Source organism: Bison bison, unplaced genomic scaffold (genome assembly GCF_000754665.1).
Source record: "Bison bison bison isolate TAMUID 2011002044 unplaced genomic scaffold, Bison_UMD1.0 scf7180017864484, whole genome shotgun sequence".
Lineage (NCBI taxonomy): Eukaryota > Metazoa > Chordata > Mammalia > Artiodactyla > Bovidae > Bison > Bison bison.
The window spans coordinates 3,822,192-3,847,340 of NW_011495044.1; the positions used below are offsets into that span (position 1 = coordinate 3,822,192).

A 25,149-nucleotide genomic window follows, 5' to 3' on the forward strand; every position below is an offset into this window, starting at 1 on the left:
AAGAGAGAGGTTTAGAGGGAGTGTCCCGAAAAGATCCTTTGTTCATTGTTAAGTGACCCCTTGATGCAAGGAGTGATTCCAGAGGGGACTCGCAGCCAGAGGACAGGGATTCAACACACTCAGACTTCAGGGAGACAGTTCTTGTCTCGTGTGACGCCAAACTGACGGTCCTGAGCAAACCCTAGCCGTGGTTGCCACAGAGAAGCCCCAGCACAGGACGGAGCCGACGCTCTGTCTCTGGTTTCCCTCTTCCTCGTGGCAAGGGGTGCCCATGGGTTCCTGCACCGGGTCGTGAGCACAGCTCGACTCGCCCCTCCACGGCCACTAGGCAGTATGGCACACCTCGTATAACGGCCTCAGGGGAAGGAGCAGCTGCACACGCGAAGCCACAAGGATGCAGGGTGGCCACAGAAGCTCCATGACCAAGGGCTACCCCGGCACCCGGCCCTCACCCACTCGGCCCCGACGTCCTGCCTCTCACCCGAGGCTCGAGGACCGCAGAGGAGAGCACGGGACATCCAGCAGCACGCCACGCGGGAGCTGGGACACACGGCAGGACATCAAGTCATGGCCTCCCCGAATCCCTTCCCCCAGAATAAAATAGTCTCAATAAAAACATAATTTAAAGGAAGTGTCAAAAGCTGAGTGTAAAATCAAAGCTGTAAACTCCTGAAGTCCAAAGGCTCTCTTCAAGAATTATCCCTGTTAAAAAAAAAAAAAAAAAATTGAGCAATTAATTATAGGATGCATGTTAAAATAGAAAAGTGAGGATTTGCTGTCAGCTGCTGTGGTAAACTGCCTGGCTTTCAGTGAGGACCAGTATTAGGAGCCTAACTTGAATCATGAGAAGCTAAATTTGGGATTCCTACAGAAGCACATGGACTCCACCTCTGCCCCAACACAAGCAGCGTTTTGCACTGCGCCAGTCTCCCCATGGTGCCACTCACAGGGGATCTCCACTTGGGGAGGCAGGTAGAAACTCCATGTAACTGACCAAGTATCTGCCCCTGTACCGTTAACAAAGGTTCCTTTCTTTCCAGGGCAGTAACTATCTGGTGAAGATTAATGAATACATGAGTGCTAAATGCTCACCTGGCAGAGAAGGCAACCAACTACCCCCCACCCCCGATTCGGACCTCCTTCTTGCGCCTGCCCACGTGGCTACGGTCATCACAGGCCAAGCGGCTGCTCAGCACGACCGCATGCCCAAGAGACCACACTGCCAGTGGAGAGGTCCCCTGGTGGGGAAGGCAAAGTGTGCAGGATTCGGGGAGGCCGCCTTCCCATGCCTGAGGCAGGACCTCAGCTTCCCTGTGGTGGGACCCCCCGCACACCCCTGGTTCTCCTTTAGACCCCCCAGACGCCCGGCTGACACCCCAGCCCCCTTCTGAGCAGGTATTTCTGCCGAGCGTTCACGCAGTTAGCTTCATGGGATTTTAGACAATTCTCGGCAGCTGCCCACAGCTACTACACTTTATAAACTTTCCAACTGGTCACAAAAGACAAACATTCCAAGTTTGTCCAATAACTGCTCTGATTTTAATGGACTTCCAGAATAAGCAAGCAACACAAAAGTGTTGTATGTATTGGTTTTAAAGCACTTTCTGGTGAAAACTTGAGGGTCTGCAGAAATGACAGCATGTTGTCACACCTGTCACCTCCTTCAAGATCTCCAAGTTTATGGCTACATGAAATAACATGGCTCTAAGAATCCAGTTCCCCCAGGTTAGGTCAGATTGGCACCTGAAAGCAGCAATCAGCAAGACAACAATTGCCCTGTGCCTGGTGTCACCCCAGTGGAGTCCCCAGAGCAGGGTGGGTAGACGTACTCTAACTGGGGGGCTGGGTCCTCACCCATTTGATGCCCACCATGATCTGACCACTTACATCCTCTGGCAGATACAATCTTTCAACACTGAACTTTCATGATGCTCTTAGGATTCTGGTGTCACCACCATTTAAAAGAAAACAAGTTTCAAAGTATCACTTAGTTACCATCAGTCATGGTTTATTGAAGGAAACTTCAGTTCAGTGATTTCAGAGTCAGGGGAGCTGCTTCCACTTCTGTCACTGTAGGTGTCCCTGTAGAATTCAGATGGTTTATTCATCGGCTTCCACCAAACACTCGCTTTACTTCCCTGATTCTGCAGCCACCACAGCACCCACAAAGGGATGCTTGCTCACAGCAGAAATCAAAGACATTATATATTTAGCAGAAAGCTGCAGAGGGATTTTCTTCTTGTTATGAAAGACATACATTCGCTTTATATCTCAGTCATGATGGTTAGGGACCCACCAAGACAGGGTTGTTCCCAACCAACACAGCAGTGGCACATGAAATCCCCCCGGGCTGTGGCCGAGGCAACCCCTCAACCTCCCCGTGAAAAAAACACAGTTCTCCACAGGCCACAGGGCCGAGATGGGATCCTGGAGCCCAGGTGCTGCAGAGGGGGGACATGGCCTCCATGCCGGGGGGTAAGGCCAGGGGTGGCACAAAAGCAGCCTGAGAAAACCCCAGGGAAGTAGAGGATGCTTGTGTGTCAGTATGAGAAGTAGGGTCCCAGCAAGGCTCCCCAGTCCTGTGGCTTTGCTCATCACCGATGGTGTGGGGACGGCTCTCTGTAAGCAATCAGTGACCTCCCAAGGGACTAGGGGAGCGCGACCTCACCTGGGCGAGAGCCTGCAGCCTTTCTGGAGGTAATGTGGGAGCCTCCCCACGGAGGCTAGGAGGAGACCAAAGTACGGTGGGGAAGGCTTGATAGGTCTGGACAGAAACTCAGGGTGATACTGCACTCCGACGAAAAAGGGATGATCTGAAACAGAAGTGCAGAAGAGCCAGCTTCACCGTGTGTCCGCAGAACGTGTGGAAGATGGAAAAAAATCTCGAATGATCCACGTTTCTGCAGACCCTAAAATGATCTGAAAACAACTTATCTGGAGCCTGGGTAGAGGCAATCACAAAGCACGGGAGATATGATGCCCTCCACCTGCAGACGAAGGTGACCCCTCCTCTCCAGGTTCTGCCACCCGATCCTCACCCCCACACCCCAGCTCCCTGATTGGAACAGGACTGAGTCCTGCAGGTCACGTGAGATTAGACTCTGGTACCAAGTTCGAGCTCTCATTCTGGAGAACGAGGACCTGAAGCCAGAGGTCAAGCAGCTGCCTAAGGAAGGCCTTGGTGGGAGGCTGAGTCCCCCAGGGCTCCAGAACCTTGTCCCCAAGAGCCCTCCCCTCCCCAGGTGGCACGGCTGCCTGATCTGGTGAGATCAAGGGCAACAATTTATATTACTGTGTCTTTCCCACATGCCAAGAAAACCTAAGTTTCCCACTAAACACAACCGCCCGAGCAAGCACCTTCCAGCTCCACAATTTCCATTCTCTCTCCTTCAACATCTTGGCCGACGAACTTCAAGCCTTGCTCCTCCAAACACTTTTTCAAGACTGGATTCACCTGTGAAGCATGAAGAACAGTTTTGCTGGGCTCTCAGCTGTGTTTCCAGAGTAACAGAAAGGAGAAAATGTCAAAGGTCACAGAGCTCACATCCTCACCTCAAACCTGTGGCGGTGCCTCTCTTCCAGGTAATCTGGATCTCCGTAGAGTTTCCCTGGGGAAAACCCACGTGACATGAAGGACCCTGATTTCACAAAGGCGTCTATTCACACCACATCCTCCCGCCCAGGTTACCTATTCTCATCTACACGGCCAGGCCCTTTGAAGGTTATTTCTGTGACTTTGTTGCCAATCCCCACTGCCTGCTCTAGCAGCACAATTCAGATGAATTCTTCGGCTTTTGATTCTTTGCAACCAAGAAAAACTAACAGAAACGGACTTTCACCACCATCCCTCACACGTGACTACAGCGACACCAGGGTTAAGTCAGAGCCACTAAGGTCACCCAGCGCCTGCTGTTCCCTGGGAACAAGAGTGGCATTTGCCAACAGGTGGATTCCCAGAGCCAAGTGAGACCCCTAAACCACAGGACCTTAGAGCCAGAGGACTGGATGACCACCTACTCAAGTGACTCAAATTACGCTGCCTCCACACCCCAGACAGATGTATAGGTGCTCTGCCAACAATGGCAGAGTTTTCCCAGTGGAAGAAGAAGCAAATCCAATCCAGTAATTCTTAAATATCTTAAATTTCCCCTAAATCTTCAGCATATGTTAGTTATTGCTGTTGTTTGTCACTAAGTCATGTCCGACTCTGCAACCCCACGTAGCCAGCCAGGCTCCTCTGTCCATGGGATTTTCCAGGCAAGAATACTGGAGTGGGTTGCCATTTCCTTCTCCAAGGGATCCTCCAGACCCAGGGACTGAACCCACATCTCTTGCACTGGTAGGCACAACCTTTACCACTAAGCCGCCAGGGAAGTTCACGTTATGTTAGTACGTCTAGAATAAAATCTATTTAGGTTGAGCCAGGTGAAACTGCCATTTCTGTAAGACAAGTGCTCGACATCTGCCATTTAAGTGCTCGACATCAGCAGTTTTATCCACTTTGACCTAGTAAGACAGGAAAGTAAAACTGCCATGGATTTCCCCTAAGCGACTCATTCTGATGAGTGATCCACACCCAAAGTTCCCCCAGATCCCCAGCTGTACTGCCTGTGACCTATGAGCATGGTGCTAACTTAGGCTATGTCACTGGGAAAGAAGTAAAGAACTTCCAAAGTAAGAACAAAGCTGTAAATGCCGGCCTGGCTATAGAACCGGGACATGCATCCGGGAGGCTGGGCTGGAGGGAGGCCGCTCTTACTCATGACGGAGTTCTTGGTCTGGAACAGAGTTCTCCTCTTGCCCAGCCGCATGGTTCCACCCATCTGGCCAGGGTTGTGTTCCGGCATGTCTATGACCTGGAGATGTTCCAAAAACAAACATGTGCTACCAAACCCTGACAGACCGCCCGCACTGAGTGAAGACAGCCTGCAAGAAGGTCCAGCCTTTCCTTAGAAGAGATTATTGTCAGAGGAAAATGTCTCCTGATGGCCATTCTTAAACCTTTTCTGGGTAAGCATCTCACCCTTCAGCCTGTCCTCCTGAGTCGCAGGACTGGACATTGCTGACCCCTGCCCTGGCCATTCCTGCCCTGGTACTTTGGACCCCAAGGGCCTGTTCTAATAAAGACTGACACAGTAGCGTGGATACGAGACCAGACATGTTATCACACGTCTCCTTCACTAGACTGACAGCTGCTTGAAGGAAAGGGATGCTCTTATAAGGCTGGCCAGGAACCGGGAGGAGCTTGGTGAATGTCTGCGGGACTGAGAGGACCTTTTCTGGGCTCCCCCACCTCCCCGAGGTTCCACGTCTCAAAACCTTTGTTCTTTTCTCCCTGAGGTCTGATTATCAGCAAAGTTCAATTTCAGGTAAACAAAACACATACTAATGCTGTTTAAGTACCCTGAGGTCAAGAGTCTTGTCCATCCTGTTTATCACAACATCCTTGATATCAAACAGGCCCGTCACGCCTGGGCTGGGGATTCGGTGATGAATGAAGGCACTGTCTGCCCTCCATGAGCCACATTCCTCTGATGGGAGATTTAACACGAGGAATGCCGGCCTCCTGGGGCTTGGGCCCAAGTCAAACAATCAGTCCTAAGTTCCAGCAGTTCTTTACTAAGGCGGCCATCTCCCAGGGTTGCTGGGGATTGTGATACAAAGAAGTGAGCAAGTGCCTGGTATGTAATAAATGCCCAATAAGTGTTTCATGTCAATATTGTTCTAGAGTGTTCCTGAGAATTACTTAATCAGGAACCCCTACTGCCACCCCCAGCTGGCTGAAGTGGCACCTGTCTTAAAAACTTCCTGCAGCTAACTGGGAAGAGCAGTGAGAAACCACACGATGGAAACAGGAAGTTCTTCCTTCCTAGCTGGGACATCTGCAAGCCCAGGTGCTCAGGGTTCTCCAGAATGAACCCAGTGGTCTCATTTCCCATCTCCAGCCCTCAATCACACTCATAACATCCCTTCCACACCCTTCCAGATGCTCCAGACACAGGACTCACCACGGGATGATTGGTGTTGGGGTCAAACTCTGTAGAATTGGCATCTGAAAAACCAAAATACTTTTGTTACAAAAATAGTTACAACCAAACAGATTATTTAACAGTTTCATTCCTAAGCTCTAAGTCACAAATTCCCTCCTCAGCTTATTCAGTGACCAGAACCAAAACCAGGGATAACATTTTCAAGACACAAGGGCACTCAACAGACAAAGCTGAATTGTTCCCCATTGTATCTGTAACGCTCTGGGAAGTCAAGCTGTACAAAATGGCGAAATCAAATCAATGGCATAACCTGATAATCTTTACTTAGATAGTACATCCTTTTGATGGCTCTTAGACTGTCTCTCTTTTTCCACCTGTTGTTTCAGACTGTATCTCTCTCCCAGTCTCTCTCTTTGATGTGCAAATACAGTTTCTTCTACGTTTCTTTCATCCTCAGCATCTTACACATTGTACTACCCAACTGCCCGACTCAAGAGCTAAATCAAAAATTAACTAATTTCAAAACCCAAATATCCTTTCTATCCTTTACTGAATTTACCATCTGACTATAAGGGAAAGCACTGAAGACTAAAACAGAAAGAACCTGGCACCATCTGTCTGCTTGCTCTTTCTGTGCATCATGCGAGGTTTCATCCTCCTCCGGGGCCTAACCTGGGGCCAGGTCTCAGATGCAGGGAAGCTCATCTCCAGGTCACCCACCCACCTGGGGACCCCAGTGGGTGCAGCAGCAGGAGGTGATGGCCGTGCAGGGGTTCAGGGCGCCCGAGGGCCACCTCAAGTCGTAGGTGGTAGGACAGAGCTCCGAAGCCAGCACCAGGGCCGCGCTACCTACAGAACTGAGCTGCTGCCTCCTCGGGTTCCTGTGAAAATCTGTGACATGACCTAACAGTGAGCTGGCCACTGGGAACCCCTCGTATTTGGTAAAGCCAGGCTGGGTTCTATTCCTCAGGTAACTTTGCTCATTCTGCTTAGAACATATACAGGTCCGGTGGCCGCGATGGGGTCACTGTGCCCCAGGATTCACGCCACGTGTGGTCCCCTCCCCCCTCCAATGATGGCTCAGCCATGGGACTCCTGGTAAGGGCCTACACAGCGGGCTTGTCATTTCGGGAGCCAGGTGGTCGCCACGCCCTGAGGAAGCTCGGCTGAACTGGTGGACAATGAGACTGTCCCTCTACCTCTGCCGGGCAGAGGCGAAAGTGGGGCAGGCTGAGTTCAGACACACCACACACTGAGCAGAAAACCACACACTGAGTCCACTCAGACCACAGAACACTGAGAAACAGGAAACCACCGCTGGAAGCCACTGAGCTGCTGGTGGTCTGGAAGCAGCAATGCAGTCAGCGGGCACCGAGCCAACACTGGCGAGTGTTTCCTACTGCCAGGCACTGTGCTGGGACCATCTACAGGTATCATTTCATTCAGCTCCTACAACCAAGTGAAGCGGGTTACCGCTACTACCTCCATTTACAGAAGAGACAGAGGTTCAGAAAGGCTAAGATCACTCACAGTGATAAAGGGACTTCCCTGGTAACCCAGTGGTTAAGACTCCACACTCCCAGTGCAGGGGGCCCGGTTCTGATCCCTGGTCAGGGAACTAGATCCCACACACTGCAACTAAAGATCCCGCTTGCAGCAACTAAGACCCGGAGGGCGTGCATGACTGCTCAGTCCTATCCGACTCTCTTGCGACCCCATGGACTGTAGCCCCCGAGGCTCCTCTGTCCATGGGATTTTCCAGGCAAGAATACTAGAGTGGGTTGCCATTTCCTCCTCCAGGGGATCTCCCTGACCCAGGGATCAAATCTGCATCTCCCACATTGGCAGGTGGGTTCTTTACCACTGAGTCACCTGGGAATTCCCTAAGACCTGGGGCAGCCAAATAAATTAAAAAAAAGAAAAAAAAGAAAGGCAAAATTTGAGGCCAGGTCTAATCAACTCCACAGCCCAAGTTCATAATATTTGCACAGGCTCACACTGGCCAGAGTTAGTTTCCTTGCCGTGCACCAGTTCAGGGTCCACAGCCATGGTGACGGGAGTGTGGGCATCTCCAGAGAAAGGCGCAAGGGCAGAGGCGAGCGGCTCACCATGCTCCCTCCTCCAGTGGCTACTGGTTCCCCTGGAGGAGGGCAGAGTATTTTCTGTTGATACATTCAGCCGTTTCCCTTCGCTGTGGCTGTGAGATACTGGGAAACCAAGCCTGGCCTCCAGGGCCCCCACCACCCAACAGGCACCAGGAACATTCCAGTGAGAATTTTACACATTTTTAAGTAGACACTTACCTTGCCATCCCAGCACATTTCTTGAAAATTCAACCACTGCCAACTGCATTCCTAAGCACACACCTTCCAGATGGAGGGAAAGCAAATGAAACTTCATTGAAAAGGGAGTCCCCACACTTCCAACCCGCCTACGTGGACTCGGCATCCTGACTGTTCACAGAATTCCAATGACAAATTCTCATCATTTTCTGCTATAAACATGCAACCCCCTGCTATGTTTTATCTGTAACAGATTTCAAACATGGGGTTTAAGTGTATAGGAAGATTTCAGGTTTTAGAGTCATGTGATCTTAGACATAAATAATATTCTCTTCGGTACTTTAAAATTCAAGTTTTCTTATCCTCTCTCATTAAGTTCCCACTTAAAATGGATCATGCTGAATATGACTGAAATTTACAGGAAGCATCCAAAATCACTCTGCCCAATCAGACAGCTGGTGTTCCAAACAAGGATATGAAACCCAGTCTCACATGTCCTGCCAAACAGCTGGTTTCAGTAAATGGACAAGATTTCCTAATTGCTATTTCATTCTCTCAGAAGTCCATAACAATGACATGGAGCTCAAGTTTAAAAGGTTCATTTTAAAGAGGAGTTTAAATTTCTCAAAAACAGAACCCAAAGGCTTCTTCTGCTTGAGCTGCTATCTGGAGAGACAGCATTTATGTTTGACTTTGATAATCTCTGTTTATTTACAGGCCCACGGGGCACTTTTTCTTATCTTTCCTACTCCTTACCCAAAAAAGGCTTCTTCTGTTTCCGAGCCCAGGAGATGGCTTGGATTTTTCCTTCAGTCCCTCGGACACCAAATCCTCCTGGAACCAGCACGCCACTGTGCAAGAGAGCACACCACAGGTAGCCCCTTTCCACCAAGTCCAGCTCCCAGAAACCACTCGAGGAGTCACCTCCAAGACACTGACGCCCCGAAGTCACTCCAGCTCTGAGGACTGTGATTTCAATCCTGCCCATGACTTGTAGAAACACTATGGACTTGGAAAATGCACAGAAAAGCATCCACTCTCCTTCTTAGTAACATCAAGAAAATGCTTATAACCAGGAAAAAAAGATGGCATACGTAACTGTAATACCACTACTGCGCAGTATTTGTCCCAGGCAGGGATTCTTCCCTAAGTCTGCAATATTTTTTTTTTGTTGTTTGTTTAACCCTTAGCTCGCCAAGTAGGAAGGGGGCCTTTCCTGGTCAGTCAGCGCCACACTAACTATAGCTGTATGGCTCTGTAACATTCAACTTATCTAGGGAACCAGAAATTCTTACTGATTTTTTTACTGTTAATATTAGATAATAGCTGCCAGGGGAAAAAAAAAAACCTATTTATGAAATCCTACTGATGAGTCCTCATCAAATGGTCTGAAGGAAAAACCTTTTATAAGCCTCATCCAGAGAATCCCCTGGTGATCTAGTGCTTAGGATTTAGCACTTCCACTGCTATGGCCTGGGTTCAACCCTTGGCTGGGGAACTGAGCTCCTATAAGACTTGAGGCACCAGAGAGGATTTATCTCATCTAAAGATGCATACAGTAAATATTATCAGTGAACTTAGAACTAGTTTGCTTCATATTAATTAAACTAATAAGCTGTGGAACTTCCTTGGTGGTCCAGTGGTTAACACTTCACCTTCCAATGCAGGGGGTACAGGTTTGATCCCTGGTCAGGGAGCCAAGATCCCCACATGCCTTGTGGCCAAAACACCAAAACATAAAAACAGCCATATTGTAACAGATTCCACAAACACTTTAAAATGGTCCACATCAAAAATATCTTTTTAAAAAACTGATAAGCTATATTTTTGTGAGGCTTCAGTCCTCCAGGGTCAATAATTAAAAGACATTTAAAATCAGATTATCTACCACCACAAGAGAGCACACACTGCATTCATTAAGACACACCTCGAACCCCTGAAAGCAAAGGTAGAGAGTTCTGCTTACTGAGCACTACAGAGCTTCTGCCAGGCCTCATGGTAGCGCACTGGGTCTTCCTGCAAGGTGCTGGGCTCCAGGTCCGTGGAATCTATGTACTGGGGGCGGTCAGAGTGGAGAGAAAAGAAGCAGGCTCATGACTCCTGAGCACGTTCTTTCCTGATCTCTAAACAACATGAACAGCATTCCATCTTTCTTAATTTTAAAATAAAGTTTAAAAATAACTTTCATGTATTCATACTAATCTTTTAAAGATAAACTTTAGCATCTTTCTTATATTTTAGAATATGAGTTTCCTTCTCAAATCATTAAGCTTTGGCTCTCCATCTATACTCAGTCGAGTGGTGCAGACCCTGAAGTGTCCCCTCTGTTTAAGACATCTCCTCCAGTCCATCTCCCCTCCCAGGGGGCTTCTCATTCTCCTCGATTGTGCTGAAGTATAACTTACATACAATGAAACACAAGCATTTTAAGTGTGGACTTGCATTGAGTTTTATCCCCTGCAAAGGAGTGATCCCTACCTTGATTAAGATATAGAAAGTTCCCCATGATTCCCTCTGCCCCCCTGCAAACAACGTCCTTCCTGCCTCCAGCTCCAGACAATCCTGGGTCTGTGTTCTGTCACCACTGGGTCTGCCTCCTCTAGAACTTCAGACAGATGGAACTATGCACTGGGTAGCCTTCCATTTCTCAGATTCATCATGGTGTGGTGTATCACCACGGACTTGATTCCTCTCTACTACTGGGTACTTTTCTACTGTAGGAATACACCACATGATAATGTTTATCCACCGACTCATCCTGGACATTCGGGCTGTTCCCAGATTTTAGCTGTTATGACTAACTGGTCCGTTTGTATAAAAATACATTCTTTTGGTGGACATGTTTTCACTTCTCTTGAGTAAATATCTAGGAGCGGGATGGCTGGGTCACACAGAAGGCATGTGTTTACCTTCATGTGAAACCGCCAGACTCTTTTCTCGAGCAACTGCACCAGTTTACATCCCCACGTCCTCACCGCCACGCTTAGCCACTTCGGTGGGTGCGTGTTGGTACCTCACTGAGACTTAATTTGCATTTATCTCCCTGACAACTAAAGGCATTCAGCCTCTTTTCATGTATATCACGTGTGTCTTCTATGGAAGTGTCTGTTCAAATCTTCTGCCCACTTTTTTATTACCTTGCTCATCTTCCTGCTCCTTCCTGCCCAATACCCTGTGGTGACTTCCCTGAACCTGGGGGCAAAAACCAGGAGTGGCCCAGTCGATACATTTCATGGCTAGGCCCTCGCCAGCCTCTCTCCAGACACCCTCCAATTCACACTTCTCCCATCCACTGAGCTCCCAACCATCCCACACCTCCAAGTCCTTGGATAAATGCTATCTGCTCTTGGGAATGCCCTTCCCTGTGACCTTATCTATCTTCCCAGACCTGCCCACAGACCCCTCCTCACGTATCTACCAAGGCAGGATCTCCCCTCTTCTGCATGTTCCCTTCAAACCTGAGAGACCTCACTGACTCAGACACCCTTCTCAGCCTCCACAATCTAACACATGATTGGCACAGGGTACCTCCAAGGAGATAAAATGAATCAATGACTGAAAACACTAGTGAAAAAATAAGGCTAGGCAAGGTAAGGAGATCCCACAATTCTTAAAGCACATAGAACAGCTCCTCCTCTAGGAACCTGCTCACCAGCTGAAAGCAGCTTCACTTTCATCCTGAGAAACCAGTGGAAAGCAGGAAGCCAACCCAAGTGCCAAGGGCGAGGTCAGCTCCCCAGGGCCGTCAGCTCTGTGCCTAGTCAGCCCCTCAGCACTGGGCTCCAACTTCACTTCTAATTTCCGACCCCTCCTGAAAAGTTCTATGTGGGAGATACTTTGCTGGGGAAAAAAAGTATAAAGGGACAAGTGGAAGGTTTTCAGGAAGAGCTGACCCATATAGTACTTCCTCTACCCTAGACACACTCCCAAGCACTTCACATGATCTCACTCAATTCTTATAAAAAGTATTAAGAATAATGATAGTAAAGATGATCCAAAATCTTGAAAACAGAACAGAGAAAATGCAAGAATCAATTAACAAAGCCCCAGAAAAATAAAAGAATAAACATATACAGATAACACAATTACTGAAATTAAAAATAGTCTAGAAGGAATCAATAGGAGAATATCTAAAGCAGAAGAATAAATCAGTGAGCTGTAAGATAAAATGTTGGAAATAACTTCTGAAGAGCAGAATAAAGTAAAAAGAATGAAAAGAACTGAGGACAGTCTCAGATACCCCTGGGACAATATCAAACACACTATTCGAATTATAGGGGTCCCAGAAGAAGCAGAGAAGGCAATGGCAACCCACTCCAAAAAAAAAAAAAAAAGAACTCTGTGACTAAGGCACCATCACTAATCCTTTTCAAAGATGGGGAAACCAGGACTTCCTTGGTGGTCCAGTGGTTAAGAATCCACTCTGCCATTCAGGGGACACAGGTTCGATCCCTGGTCAGGTAACTAACATCCCACATGCCTCAAAGCAGCTAAGCCTGCACACCCCAAATAGAAAGTTTGCATACCATAAGGAGGATCCTGCGTGATGCAACTAAGACCATATATTTTTTAAATAAAGATGGCAAAACTAAGGCCCAAAGAGAGCTAAGTAACCTGCCCAGGCTCACACAGACTCTGCGGCTTTGCCACTAGGCTCTGGAAGACCTGCCCTGAACCTTGCTTGACCCTCCGCCACCTCTAGGAGATGGGCAGGGGCTGTGCCCTGACATGCCAGCAGCTCAGCTTCTGCCTGGCTTATCCCAGAGAACACGGTAAGCACTGTTCACCAGGCACTGCCCATGCTCCAGGCACCAGTCTCCACTCACCGAGTGGAGACAAGTCACTGAGAAACCTCCTGGCTCCATGGGGTGGACACTGGACAGATGCCAGCAACTATGCCACATGCTTGGCCACTAGGACTCCTCACCACTGGAGTCACCTGATGTTCAGATCCAGGTGTCCATCCTCTTGGCTTCTACTCTGACCACATCGCCCCATATTTCCTAAAAATGCTCTACTGTGCTCTCCCAGCCAGGAGTCGACCACAGATCTTTTTGATTTCTAAAAAGAAATTCTGAGCTCCAAAAATACAAAGCAGGTGTCCATGCCACACCACACTGCACCTGCATTCCCCGCTCACCTTGATTTCCAGTTTGTGGTTGATGGCCAGTGCAGAATGCTCCAGAGCTTTAATGACAGAAGCGTACGAGTCTGAGAACTTGGTGTATTTTCCCACGAGGGCAATGGAGCAGGTCTCCAGCAAGCGATCATATCTATCACACAAAGGTCAAGAAATATCAAATTACTCAGGCCATATGTACCTCCATGAGATGAAAATCACTATTTAAAGAGGGAAAAAAAAAAGTCTGAGAAAAATATGATAGGAGCAACTACTGTCTGAGTTCTATGTACAGAACAGTAAAGACAAAGCAAGTTTCAGATCAACATGGCAGGCTTTGTAAAGAAAGTAAGATTTTGGAACCCGCCTCCAAGAGATGGCTTCAAAATCTACTCCAAATTTTTTTAATGAAAAGATTAACAAACACAGACAATTCACAAGAGTTATGTGATGAAGGGAACAGTCCAATTATTGGCATCCACACAATAGTCCATACTCATTAAAGTTTTTTTCATTATAAAGTATAATCAGTAACACAAAAAAGCTTATAATATTTTATGAAAGATCATAAAACCGTGTGCTATTTTTGTGGCCACATAATGATATACAAGCAAATGGACATAGACTGAAAGGGAAAAATGTCAAAATGAAAATGAGGATGGCTGAGCAATGGCAGGCGCGCTCCCTCCGCAAATGCCGATTAGTGCTGTCGGGGTGACTCTGCGGCCGCAGCAGTGCACGCCCAGAGCTCGGCAGCGCGGGGCCAAGGTCCGTCACGTGCTGGGTAAGCATCTCAGAGTGAGGGGGCAAACAGGGTGGTGGGCCAGTCCCCAGACTGATGAGCTGTGACAGCAGCAGTAAGAACAGACTGGACAGGACCTCCAGCCCACAGAGCAACCCACTGCGGCAGGCATGGACAGGACCTCCAGCCCAGAGCGACCCACAGCGGCAGGCAGGGGAGGTTCTTAAAACACTGTTTCAACCCCCTGCCTTCCTGTTTTTAGTTTGATTCAGATCTTGAACAGCTTCATGCAACTGTATTTATTTTTGATGACAGACACCCAACTAAAGCTTTTCTTCTGCCTGATAATATCACTGGCAGCTGAATGATTTGAAAAATCCTTTTCCTCTGACACGAAAAATAAGAATCCAAATTCAGTGACAAAAAGAAAGGAAGAAAGAAAAGACTGGACATCCTTGCTGATCCTTTTGTGGTGTGGGGTGGGCACGTTCCCAAACACAGCTCAGATGCCTGGGAGCACCCAGGAGTTCTCCAGCCATGTCCTGCCATCCATGTGGGCCTCAGGTACCAGTGCTAGCCCATCACCACAAGCAGGCCTGTTTGCACGGGAGACAAGGGGACAGCTGTGTCATCTGTGACCTGAGCCAGCTCTATCAGGACTTCCTCATCCATGATGCAGCTACGCGAGGGCTGGCCAAGATCCTTTCTTCACACCCCTTACCACGAAGGCCTTTCCAATGTGAGCTGATACCACATAAGAAAGAGCTGAATTCCCTGAGCTTCCACCCAAAAAAAGGAAAAATAAGGCTGAGACTCCCAGGTCCTTATTAAGAAGCAAACCTGTCGGCCATCTCTTTCCACTTCATCAGCATTTTTCGTGGCTGCCTCTCAATAGGAAGGTCAAGTCTCCGGAGGAAATAATCTACAACCCCCTGCTCCTCTAACAATAAGGGGACTCGGTAGATGGACGAGACATCATGGACACAGATCACCTGTTTAAAAATGAGCAAAGTTAATTCATGAAAAGGAACAAAAACTGAGCCGACAGCTCCCACCAGGCATTATGACCTTGGGAAAATACAGTCTCCTAGCAGGTATTATCGGAGAAGGCAATGGCACCCCCCTCCAGTACTCTTGCCTGGAAAAATCCCATGGATGGAGGAGCCTGGTAGGCTGCACTCCATGGGGTCGCTAAGGGCACAACTGAGCGACTTTACTTTCACTTTTCACTTTTATGCATTGGAGAAGGAAATGGCAACCCACTCCAGTATTCTTGCCTGGGGAATCACAGGGACAGAAGAGCCTAGTGGTCTGCCGTCTATGGGGTCACACAGAGTCGGACACAACTGAAGTGACTTAGCAGCAGCAGCAGCAGGTATTATGACCTTGGGAACATAACTGTTCTAAATTTGAAAAACACAGAAAAGGTCAACTTTCTAAAAAATATAAATTAAGAACAGATAGTGGCTAATCTTCTATGAACATGGGTGCAAACATCCTCAAGAATTCATAAACAAAACCACAAATTAGTTTTTAAAAAAATCATGTCCAGGTAGCAAATGTCCGAAGATCAATGGTTTTAAAAATTGGCTTTCATTGAAATCACTCCCAAGTGAGCTTTTAAAAATTCAAAGGCCCATGCAGCACTGCACACCACTTGAATTTAACAGTAGAATTCACTACAGGAATAGATTAAAAGGCGGGGGGGATCACCTTGGTGGATCCAAATTTAATACAAATTCATAATAAAAATTCTTAGTAAATTGAGGAAAATGTAAAAATATAAAAAACCCACAGCAAATACCATTTGGCTTGATATTTAATGTCACTTAATACGTAAAGTCTGAAAGAGGCCAACCTGGCCACTATCATTATTTCTATTCAATATATTAGAGATATGAGACATTACAATTAGATAAGAAAAAATGCATATGAATTGGAAAATAAGAAACTATTGCCACTAATTGCATATAACATTGCTTATTCATAAAAACCAAGCGAACTTACAGGCAAACAATCAGAACTAATAAGTTTAGTAAGCTTGCTAAGCTTGAGATCAACAGGCAAAAGTCAACAGGGTTTCCTATGTGTGTATGTGTGTTAGCCACTCAGTCGTGTCAGACTCTGTGACCCCATGGGCTGCAGCCTGCCAGGCTCCTCTGTCCATGGAATTCTCCAAGCAAGAATACTGGAGTGGGTAGCCGTTCCCTTCTCCAGGGTATTTTCCCGACCGAGGAATCAAACCCATGTCTCCTGCACTGCAGGTGGGTTTTTTATCATTGAGCCACCAGGGAAGCCCCCTACATAGGTCATATCTAATCAGGAAATTAAATTTTTTAACAATATGTCATTCACATAGTAATAAAAATTATGAATACCTATAAATAAATCTAAAACACAATTCACAAAGATAAAAAGTCTATAAACCACCTTCACAAAGAAAACTAGATTACTGATCTTTCAACAAATGGAGTTGGAACAGCTAGACAGCTCCATGCAAAAAAGATGAGTTCCAAATTTTACTGAAGTTACTATCCATAAAAATTAACTTACAACGAATCCTAGATCTATGTACATGTTACGACCTAAAATCATAAAACTTTTAGAAAACACAGAACATCTTCATGACCTTGATTAAGCAGAGTTCTTAGATACGACACCAAAAGCACAATCTATAAAGAAAATAACTGATAAACTGGGAGTTCATCAAAAATATAAAAGCTTTTATGCTCCCAAAGACACCATTAAGAAAATGAAAAGACATATACCTGAAACTAACATGACACTGTAAATCAATTGTACTTCAATTAAAAAAGGAAAAATAAAATGAAAAGACAAACCGCAAGCTGAGAAAAAAATATGCAAATGATGTATCTGATAAAAGACCTGCACTCGAAATATATAAAGAACTCCTAAAACTCAGTAAGAAAATTAAAAGACAGGCAAAAAATGTGAAGGTCTAATTTAAATACAGAAACTCCTGTCACATTTTTAATAGTGACTAATTTCAGCAAAGTTCTAAGATGAAAAGAGAGGAGGGGGAAAAAAATCTGTATTTTTAAATTACATGCAACCCTGGCTCCCAGCATGAGCTGTGTGATGGAATTTGCTTCATATGTACACTTCTGCTTCTCAACAGTTGTGAATTTTTTTAAAGTCCCCTATATAAGGAACTTTCCTTTACATTTTTAATAAAATGCCACAGTTCAGATGGTAAAGAAACTGCCTGCAATGCAGGAGAGCCAGGTTCAATCCCTAGGCCAGAAGATCTCCTGGAGAAGGGAATGGCTTACCCACTCTGGTATCCTTGCCTGGAGAATCCCATGGACAGAGGAACCTGGCGGGCTACAGTCCATGGGGTTACATACAGTCGGACACGACTGAGTGACTAACACTTCCAATTTTAATAATAACCTATTCTATTATAGAATTGAATTACCTTGGCTTGCAGGGACAGAAATACAAAAAATAACTGAAGTGCATGAAAAAAGGCTGTTTATACCAATCAAAGTATTCTGACGTTCCACACACTTAGTATGAAACAGAATCCCTCAGATGGAGCTCCTGGCTCAGGCATCAACCCAGGAACAATGATCTCCAGCCTCCGGCTGCTCCCACACCCTGAAGCACAAGCCGTCGTGGACTGGAGAGGACCGCTGCCTCTAATGGACAAAGGCTTTCCTCTGCTTCATTGGCTCTAATGCCAGCACAGTTACTTTCGTTTTTTCATATTCACTTTCCATACTCCTAGAAGTCTTGTAAATGGATTTCTCTTATTTTAACCCTGTTGCTTCACTCATTCCTCTCTAGGCCAGCTGGGCTCCTCTGATTCTCAAACAACCTAGTAATAGAACAAACCATCCATACCCCGACCGTAAGTTCCCTGACCTCAACTTCCTTCTGCTCTAAGTCAGCCAAACCTGACCAGAGTTACAATCCCAACTCACCACCCCTGGAATTTCCGTACCATGCACTTGAGATATATCAACTTCCAAAATGTTGAATTTCCTGTACCATAGGTATCTGCCATTAGCACAAGTAACAAAAAAAGACTTAAAAATGTCTAGAGCCTCCAACACTTAGACAGCAGGCTCCAGGAATATAAAGTTGAATAAAGTGATCCTTGCCCTCAAAAAGCTCAGTCTGTGAGGGGAGACACACACAGACAAAACGAACACACACACACACACACACACGGGAACAGATACACACAACCACAATAAGGGGCAATGACAGGCTCACCAGCAGGACCTGTGAGACACACAGGTCACCCAGAGTTTTGAGGAGGTTTGGAAGGTAAAGCTTCTCAGACAATACCGTGTCCTAGTTGGGCTCCGAAGGATGAGGAGGAATGGGAGATTGTCAGGCCTATTTCCAGGGAGGGGAACACCTGCTGGGCATGGCTGGAGCAAACCATAGGAGTTGGGACAGACAGGACAGGTAAAGGATATTTGGGGAACCACAGGGATAAGGTGATGGAAAATTATAGGGCCTGTGGGTGTCAGTTCTTCTAGGGAACAGTCTCCTGTCTCAAATTATGGAATAGCAATAAGCCCCATGAAACTGGTTAAGAGACTAGGATAATTAGAAGCAAAAAACGGTTTATGAGAAGATGAAATTTCTACTTACTTGTTCAGGTTCCACATGGCAGAACATCGATATTTTCTCTTTCACTGACGTGTCAAGAGGATTTGAGCACCGGCACACAACCTAGACACGTGGAGAGACAGAAGGGGTTACAAAGTTGGGTTTTTCTCCGGACTGAAATTAAAGTAGACACCACATTGTTACACTGGATGAAAATGTCAACTCCTAGCACAATGCACAGAAACTGTAAAAATGTTACCTGTTTTCAAAACTTCCTAAATCCCAAGTTGGACAAATGTGCAAGAGCAGTAGGACAAATTGACAGAGAGATTAATGAGCTGACTGGCGTTTCCTTCAACCACTGCTCTTGGGCAGGAGGAAAAGGAGAATGAATGACTGCATAGCAGGAGAAGACACAACTTCACACATGCCAGGTAGGGAAATTTTTGCAAACCACATCCCAGTTCAAAGCACTGACTCTATTTGGCCACCGTCGGCTAACTACACGCAGGCCAAGAAAACAAAGGTTTTCGCTTTCATGAAGGCCAGATCTTAATTAGACAGACAAGATCACACTGAAACCAGGTAACCAGGAAATCTTACCAGATCTGGGGAAAGCCCAAGCCCTCTGAGTTCCCGAACACTGTTCTGGGTGGGTTTAGTCTTCTGTTCCCCTGTTGAACTTGGCTATTTTACAGGAGGAAAAAAAAAAAAGTTAGTTATTCTGTGATAAGGGACTTTCAAGTATGACTTTTCTCCCAACCTCTTTTAATACGTAAATAGATAATTTGACCATTTACCTAAACTCCCATCTAGTTTTCAGATTGTCAAGGTTACACCCATGCATGTTTTACAGTAAAAGAGTCATTTAAGGTTTGTCCAAAGAGCAGCAGCACCAGTCCTATCTATCCCTTCGCCTTTCCAAACCCGAGAGACAGCTGCTCTTCCACTTTTTTCTTTAAATTGGAGTATACATGATTTTTCTGGTGGCTCAGCGGTAAAGAACCCGCCTGCCAGTGCAGGAATGTGGATTTGATCTCTGGGTCGGGAAGATCCCCTGGAGAAGGGAATGGCTACCCACTCCAGTATTCCTGCCTGGGAAATCCCACGGACAGAGGAGCCTGGCCAGTTACAGCCCATGGGGTCGCAAAGAGCCGGACATGACTGAGCGACCAAAACAACAATAGCTGATTTACAGTGTTGTGTTAGTTTCAAGTGCACAGTAAAGTGACTCAGATATATCCTTATACATACATAACTATATACATATATATACATATGTGTGTGTACACACATACATACATGTATACTTTTTCAGATTCTTTCCCATTGTAATTACAAGATATATAATGTAGCTCCCTACGCCGTACAGTAGGTCCTTCACCCTTGAATGAGCCTCCTCCTATGCTTTACACTGCTATTTCTTGACATTTTGAGGCATTTTCTACTGATTTCCCTTTTGGATCAGGAACCCACTCTTTTCACTTCCTGCCCCTATTACATGTACCTGCCTTGTGTCTGCAGCCCCCATCTCTGTAGACGCTGTGCAAATTAATCCACGTGCCATGACTTTTCCAATGATTTGGCTTCGTTGGTTGGTTTTTTGGTTTTATTTTGTGGATATGCTGAGTTTTCTACATACTAAATTATTCTCCTCTAGCAGATATATTTGTTGGGTATATAATTCTAAGTTAGAAGTCATTTTCCCTGAAAATTTTTAAGGAAACAGCTTCACTATCTTTTAGCTTTCAGGACTGCTGTTGAGAACTCTAATGCCATAGTGATTCTCGATTTTCCTCTTTAGAGATTTTTAGAATTTCTGCACCATTATTTCAAAATGTCACAACTATGTCCCTTGGTGGGGGGTCATTTTTCATTTAATAGGCTGGGCATTAACTAGGCCCTCCAATCTAAAAACTCCTATCTGGAAATTTCCTTGAATTCTTTAGATCAGGAGTCAGAAAAATTTTCCTATAAAAGGCCAGACAATAAATATTTTAGGTTTTGTAGGCCACACAGTCTCTGTCACAACTACTCAACTCTGATGTTTTAACACAAATGGGCACGGCTGTTCTATTTTCAGAAACAGAAGGTGGGCTGATTGGTTCACATTACACATGCCTCTCCATTTCTCCTATTTTTTAAAAACCTCATTATTTGGATCAGAAGTCCCAGACCAACCTCTAAGTCCCTTGCCTTTTCTCTCCTGATCTTCCTGCTCTACTTTATAGGGTATTTCCTTAGCCTTCTCTCTCCTAAATTTTCATTCTTGCTATTTAATTTCTAATTTCCGAGAATTCTTTCCTGTGCTTTGAATGTTCTCTTCTTAACATATCCGGCTCCATTTAATGGATGCAGTTTATTTCCTCTTAATTCTGAGGATATTAATGAGATGTTGCTTTTTCTTTTTCTGATGGTTCCTTTTCCTACCCCTGCAGAGCCTCAATTTCCTCTAAGTTAATTTTCTTCTGTTGTTTTGGTCTCTTGCATGCTTGATGCTTTCTCCAAATGCCTTGTGATCACTGGCTGCCAGCTCACAATAAAAGCTAACCGAAAGTTCTGTGAGTAGGTGGGCTTGTCCACCAGGGTCCTAGCTGTGGGGATCTGACTGGTCTGTTTTCACCGGGAGCCTCTGAAGGCAGTGTGTTTTCTCCTGGGTTAGTCACATACCCCAAGAATCCTATAATCTCTTACAGACAGTCCCTGCCTGACTATGAAAGTGTGAAAGTGAAATCACTCAGTTGTGTCTGACTCTTTGCGACCCCATGGACTATACAGTCCATGGAATTCTCCAGGCCGGAATACTGGAGTGGGTAGCCTTTCCCGTCTCCAGAGGATCTTCCCAACCCAGGGTTCAAACCCAGGTCTCCCGCATTGCAGGCGGATTCTTTACCAGCTGAGCCACAAGGGAAGCCTGGCTATGATGATCTGCAAACCCAGTAGCAGAAGGCAGGGTGTCTCCACAACACAAAATTACACTGTCCCTAGTGTCTACTCATCCAGAAAAAGCCTAGTCCTCTGCCAAGGCAAGAGAGGACTGATGCCCAACTGTGCACATTAGATAGGGAATGCCAGAGTCTAAGTGCTTCCGAAATAGCAATTATAACGAGCCCCACGTCACCCCGAGGCACCCAGGGCTGCCCATTCCCGAGTCTTCACGGCTCTGCAGGGCGAGCAGGCTTGCTCTCTGCTTTCCCCGCTGCCAGCTTAGGATCCAGCTCTCCCAGGTCTGCCCAGCTCGTTTCTACAAGGCCATCTGCTTTCTGTCTTCCTAATTTCTTGTTACTACTGACTCCACTCAGAGGATTCATCTTTGTGAATTTTTGTCTTAAAAAGGAATTCCCTTTACTCCAGTTGCCGTATAGTTTCACCATGTACTAGAGACAAATGGACCTGTGCAACCTACTGTCTACAACTGCAAATTACCCTGATCAATTTTTCAAATGTTTTCCATTTGACCTTTGCAAAAATATGATTATAATAATTTAAAGTTCACAAAGAAGTGTGTATATTCCCTGTTTCCTGCACCTCAAATATTTGAAACAGATAAGGAGTGAAAACCACCCTTTTCTCCCTCTTCTCCGTCCCCCAAAGTGAAGCCCTAAATGCCTTACCTGCGGCACGAGGCTGACATGAATATTACAGAAGTTCTCTCTTTTGACCTTGAACTGGAATTGACGGAAGGCCTCAATAAAGGGCATGCTTTCTATATCTCCTACTGTCCCACCGAGCTAGAATGACAAAGTTAATTTAGAGGTGAAACACGACATCTTCTTGTGGTTTAGTTTCCTAACAATTGCACTGTGTCATCTCAATTATCACTAACAACATAATACAGATGCCCTGGATCCAACAAACGTCAGTTAACAAGAAGCAGACGTTTCTCTCTACTAAAAGATCCCTTTCTGATAGGCTCACCATTCCCCAAGGTTATTACGGATCTTTCCACATCATTTCAAGGAAAAGGTCAGGTAAACGATGCCCTAAGGAATTTTATTTGTCTGAAGAGTCACAAAGCAAAGAACCTGAGATCTGACTACTTAGCCATAAATAACTTCTGTATTATAATAAAAACCACTTATAAACAAACTGCTGGAGTCTCCTGTTTTCACAGGAACGCTGAGATCTAACAGCTGGGACCCGCAAAGCAGGAGCACAGAAAGTGAAACCAAAAGAGGCTCAGGAAGGAACATTGCTGCTGCTGGAAACAGAAGGTTGGATCACCCGATTTTCTCAAGAGACAAAGGAAAATGTGTCACACCACTCTCACCAGTACAAGCCACACTACGCAAGTGTATGCATGCTGGAAGAAGGAGGCGTGATGAAGTGTCGCTGTTGATGGTGGGGCCACTCCCCATGACCGTGACGGTGCCCTCACCTGCCACGCTGCCCTTGGGAGGGTCAAGGGCTTCACTGGCAATTGGCTTATCAGTAGCTGGTGGCTGACTAAAGAGGAGAAAATGTACACCCGGTCACATGCACGGGTACCACGGAGTGCCACAGAGACTCAACAAACCTCGATAACACACACTTGAGGTTCCAGACCATCTTCGTCCACAGGTATTAAGGCCTGTCTCATTACCCACTCCTGGATTGCATCTGTGATGTGCGGGACCACTGAGGAAGAGAAAAGACCTGCGTGACTTGCACATCCCATGGGCATTAACTGAGGCAAACATACTTTTTGTGACAACAAACCACAGAGCAGCAGGGGCGTATAACAGTATCAGTGAGACCCCTCTTGAATGCCCTTAACAAATCACACTCCCCTGGCCTCCCTTCCAGATTTCCCAGTTGTGACTGGAAGCCCTGCACGAGAGCAGGACCTCTAGGGGCAACCGAGCCACCTGGGAGCGGCGGCCCCAGTGCAGAACCTAACCTGGTTCCACAACCACTGAGCGGCTGCCACCCCGACCGCTTATGGCTGGGGAGGCACATCACACACACCCTTTTCCAAGGACAAGAGAGCCCCAGGACCCAGATCCATCAGTTTCCAGCTTACTGAAGGGTAGACAACCTGCTGCAGAGGCGGGAGAGCGCAGCAGGGTGGCTGGGACACAGCATCTGGGGCCAGAACGTCTGGATTCAAATCTCAGGTCCTCCACTCATTAGGTGTGGCTCTTTGGGCAACATGCCTAACTATTCCTAAGTCCAATCTCCCTATCCGTGAACTGGAGCTAAGAGTTTCTCCTTCCTAAGGTCGTGGAAATGTCACCAGAGTGCCCTGGGGAGCTGGTTGGCAGAGCCCTCGCAGACAGTGTTCGCCCTCACCAGCCACAGCTCGGCACTTTTTAAATCACAGTCCTGGGGCTCAGAAGGCCAGTTCCAACAGAGCAGAGATTACTGTTTAACCCACTATGTATATAACCCGCAGTGCCTCCAGCACAGGATATGATGTAGTTCACTCACAGCAGCCAAAGTGATCTTTTAAAAATACAAGTCAGAGTTCATTTCTCCCAGGCTTACACTCTTGAACGGCCTTCCAGACTCTGCATAAAAGGTGACCTCCATGCCGTGGCTCTTCGGGAGGCCCCATGGAACCTGGGTGCAACCCACCTCTCCCCTGTACCTTGGTCTCAGTGCAGAAAGTCTCCCTCCCGGTACCTAACCAGGCCCACTGCCACCGGGGGTCTCTGTCTGTGCTGAGCCCCCTCCTTCCCTTCCCAGGGCTAGCTTCTCAGCTCACTAGCCCCCTCCTTGGAGGCTTTTCCTGACCACCGGTCCTGATCCCTTTCCCCACCACTCTCTCCTCACTCTATTTAGTTCCCTCTTAGCTCCTACCAGGCATTTCACTTCATCTGTTTGTTTTTTCCTCTCCCATGTAACCCTGTGTAACTCCATGAGGACAATGGCCTCCCTGATCTTGTTCACCATTTACTCCCAGCACCAGTGAGCAACTGACCGTATTGAGCACTGAAGAAATTGCTGATGAGTGAATAAATGAATGAAGACATCAGGGGCCTAGAACAGCAAACTGTATGATAAAGATCACTGCAGCTCCTAATCAACCCCGTCCTGTGTGTTGGGAACTCGGAGACATACTCCACTGACTCAGCTCCTTTAATTCTGCCAACAACCTAAATAGGTAGGCACTGTTATTAACCTCATTTCACAGAAAAGGAAGTTAAGACTTCAAAGAGCGGAAGTGATCTGCCAGGGCTCACAAAGGTGGTAAGTGGCAGAGCTAAGACCTACACGTGACCCCCCAGCCCAGAACCCGGCCAGGGTGGCCCCAGGGCAGAGCCAGCTGTCATCGCAACCCTTCGTTCTCAGTCCAGTAAAGTCCAAAGTCAAAAGCAGGTTTTCTCTCACGACTCAGATGAAAGTCACTCTTCAACAACCCCCCAAATTTGGATTTATGCCATTATAGCAGACCAGTGGTTTTCCAACCACACCTTTTAAGTAGCATGAGTCTCAAACGATCAGTGT

At 46.5% G+C, this 25,149-nt stretch overlaps 1 protein-coding gene across 6 annotated transcripts in view; it reads right to left on the reverse strand.

Moving 5' to 3' along the window:
* Positions 1–6: 6 nt before the first annotated feature.
* CTPS1 (CTP synthase 1) overlaps positions 7–25,149 on the reverse strand; it is a 31,662-nt gene continuing 6,519 nt past the window's right edge. For all 6 annotated transcript variants that reach the window (XM_010862688.1, XM_010862690.1, XM_010862687.1 and 3 more), the window contains 16 exons: positions 23,237–23,337; positions 22,335–22,451; positions 19,324–19,407; positions 18,763–18,843; positions 14,974–15,125; positions 13,413–13,545; positions 10,239–10,327; positions 9,029–9,123; positions 8,294–8,356; positions 6,009–6,052; positions 4,760–4,856; positions 3,553–3,608; positions 3,358–3,454; positions 2,669–2,813; positions 1,991–2,082; positions 7–702 (listed from right to left, as the gene is read on the reverse strand). In XM_010862688.1, coding sequence (XP_010860990.1) covers positions 1,998–2,082; positions 2,669–2,813; positions 3,358–3,454; positions 3,553–3,608; positions 4,760–4,856; positions 6,009–6,052; positions 8,294–8,356; positions 9,029–9,123; positions 10,239–10,327; positions 13,413–13,545; positions 14,974–15,125; positions 18,763–18,843; positions 19,324–19,407; positions 22,335–22,451; positions 23,237–23,337 — 1,439 coding nt within the window. In that variant the 3' untranslated portion in view covers positions 7–702; positions 1,991–1,997. The remainder of the gene's footprint in view (positions 703–1,990; positions 2,083–2,668; positions 2,814–3,357; positions 3,455–3,552; positions 3,609–4,759; positions 4,857–6,008; positions 6,053–8,293; positions 8,357–9,028; positions 9,124–10,238; positions 10,328–13,412; positions 13,546–14,973; positions 15,126–18,762; positions 18,844–19,323; positions 19,408–22,334; positions 22,452–23,236; positions 23,338–25,149) is intronic.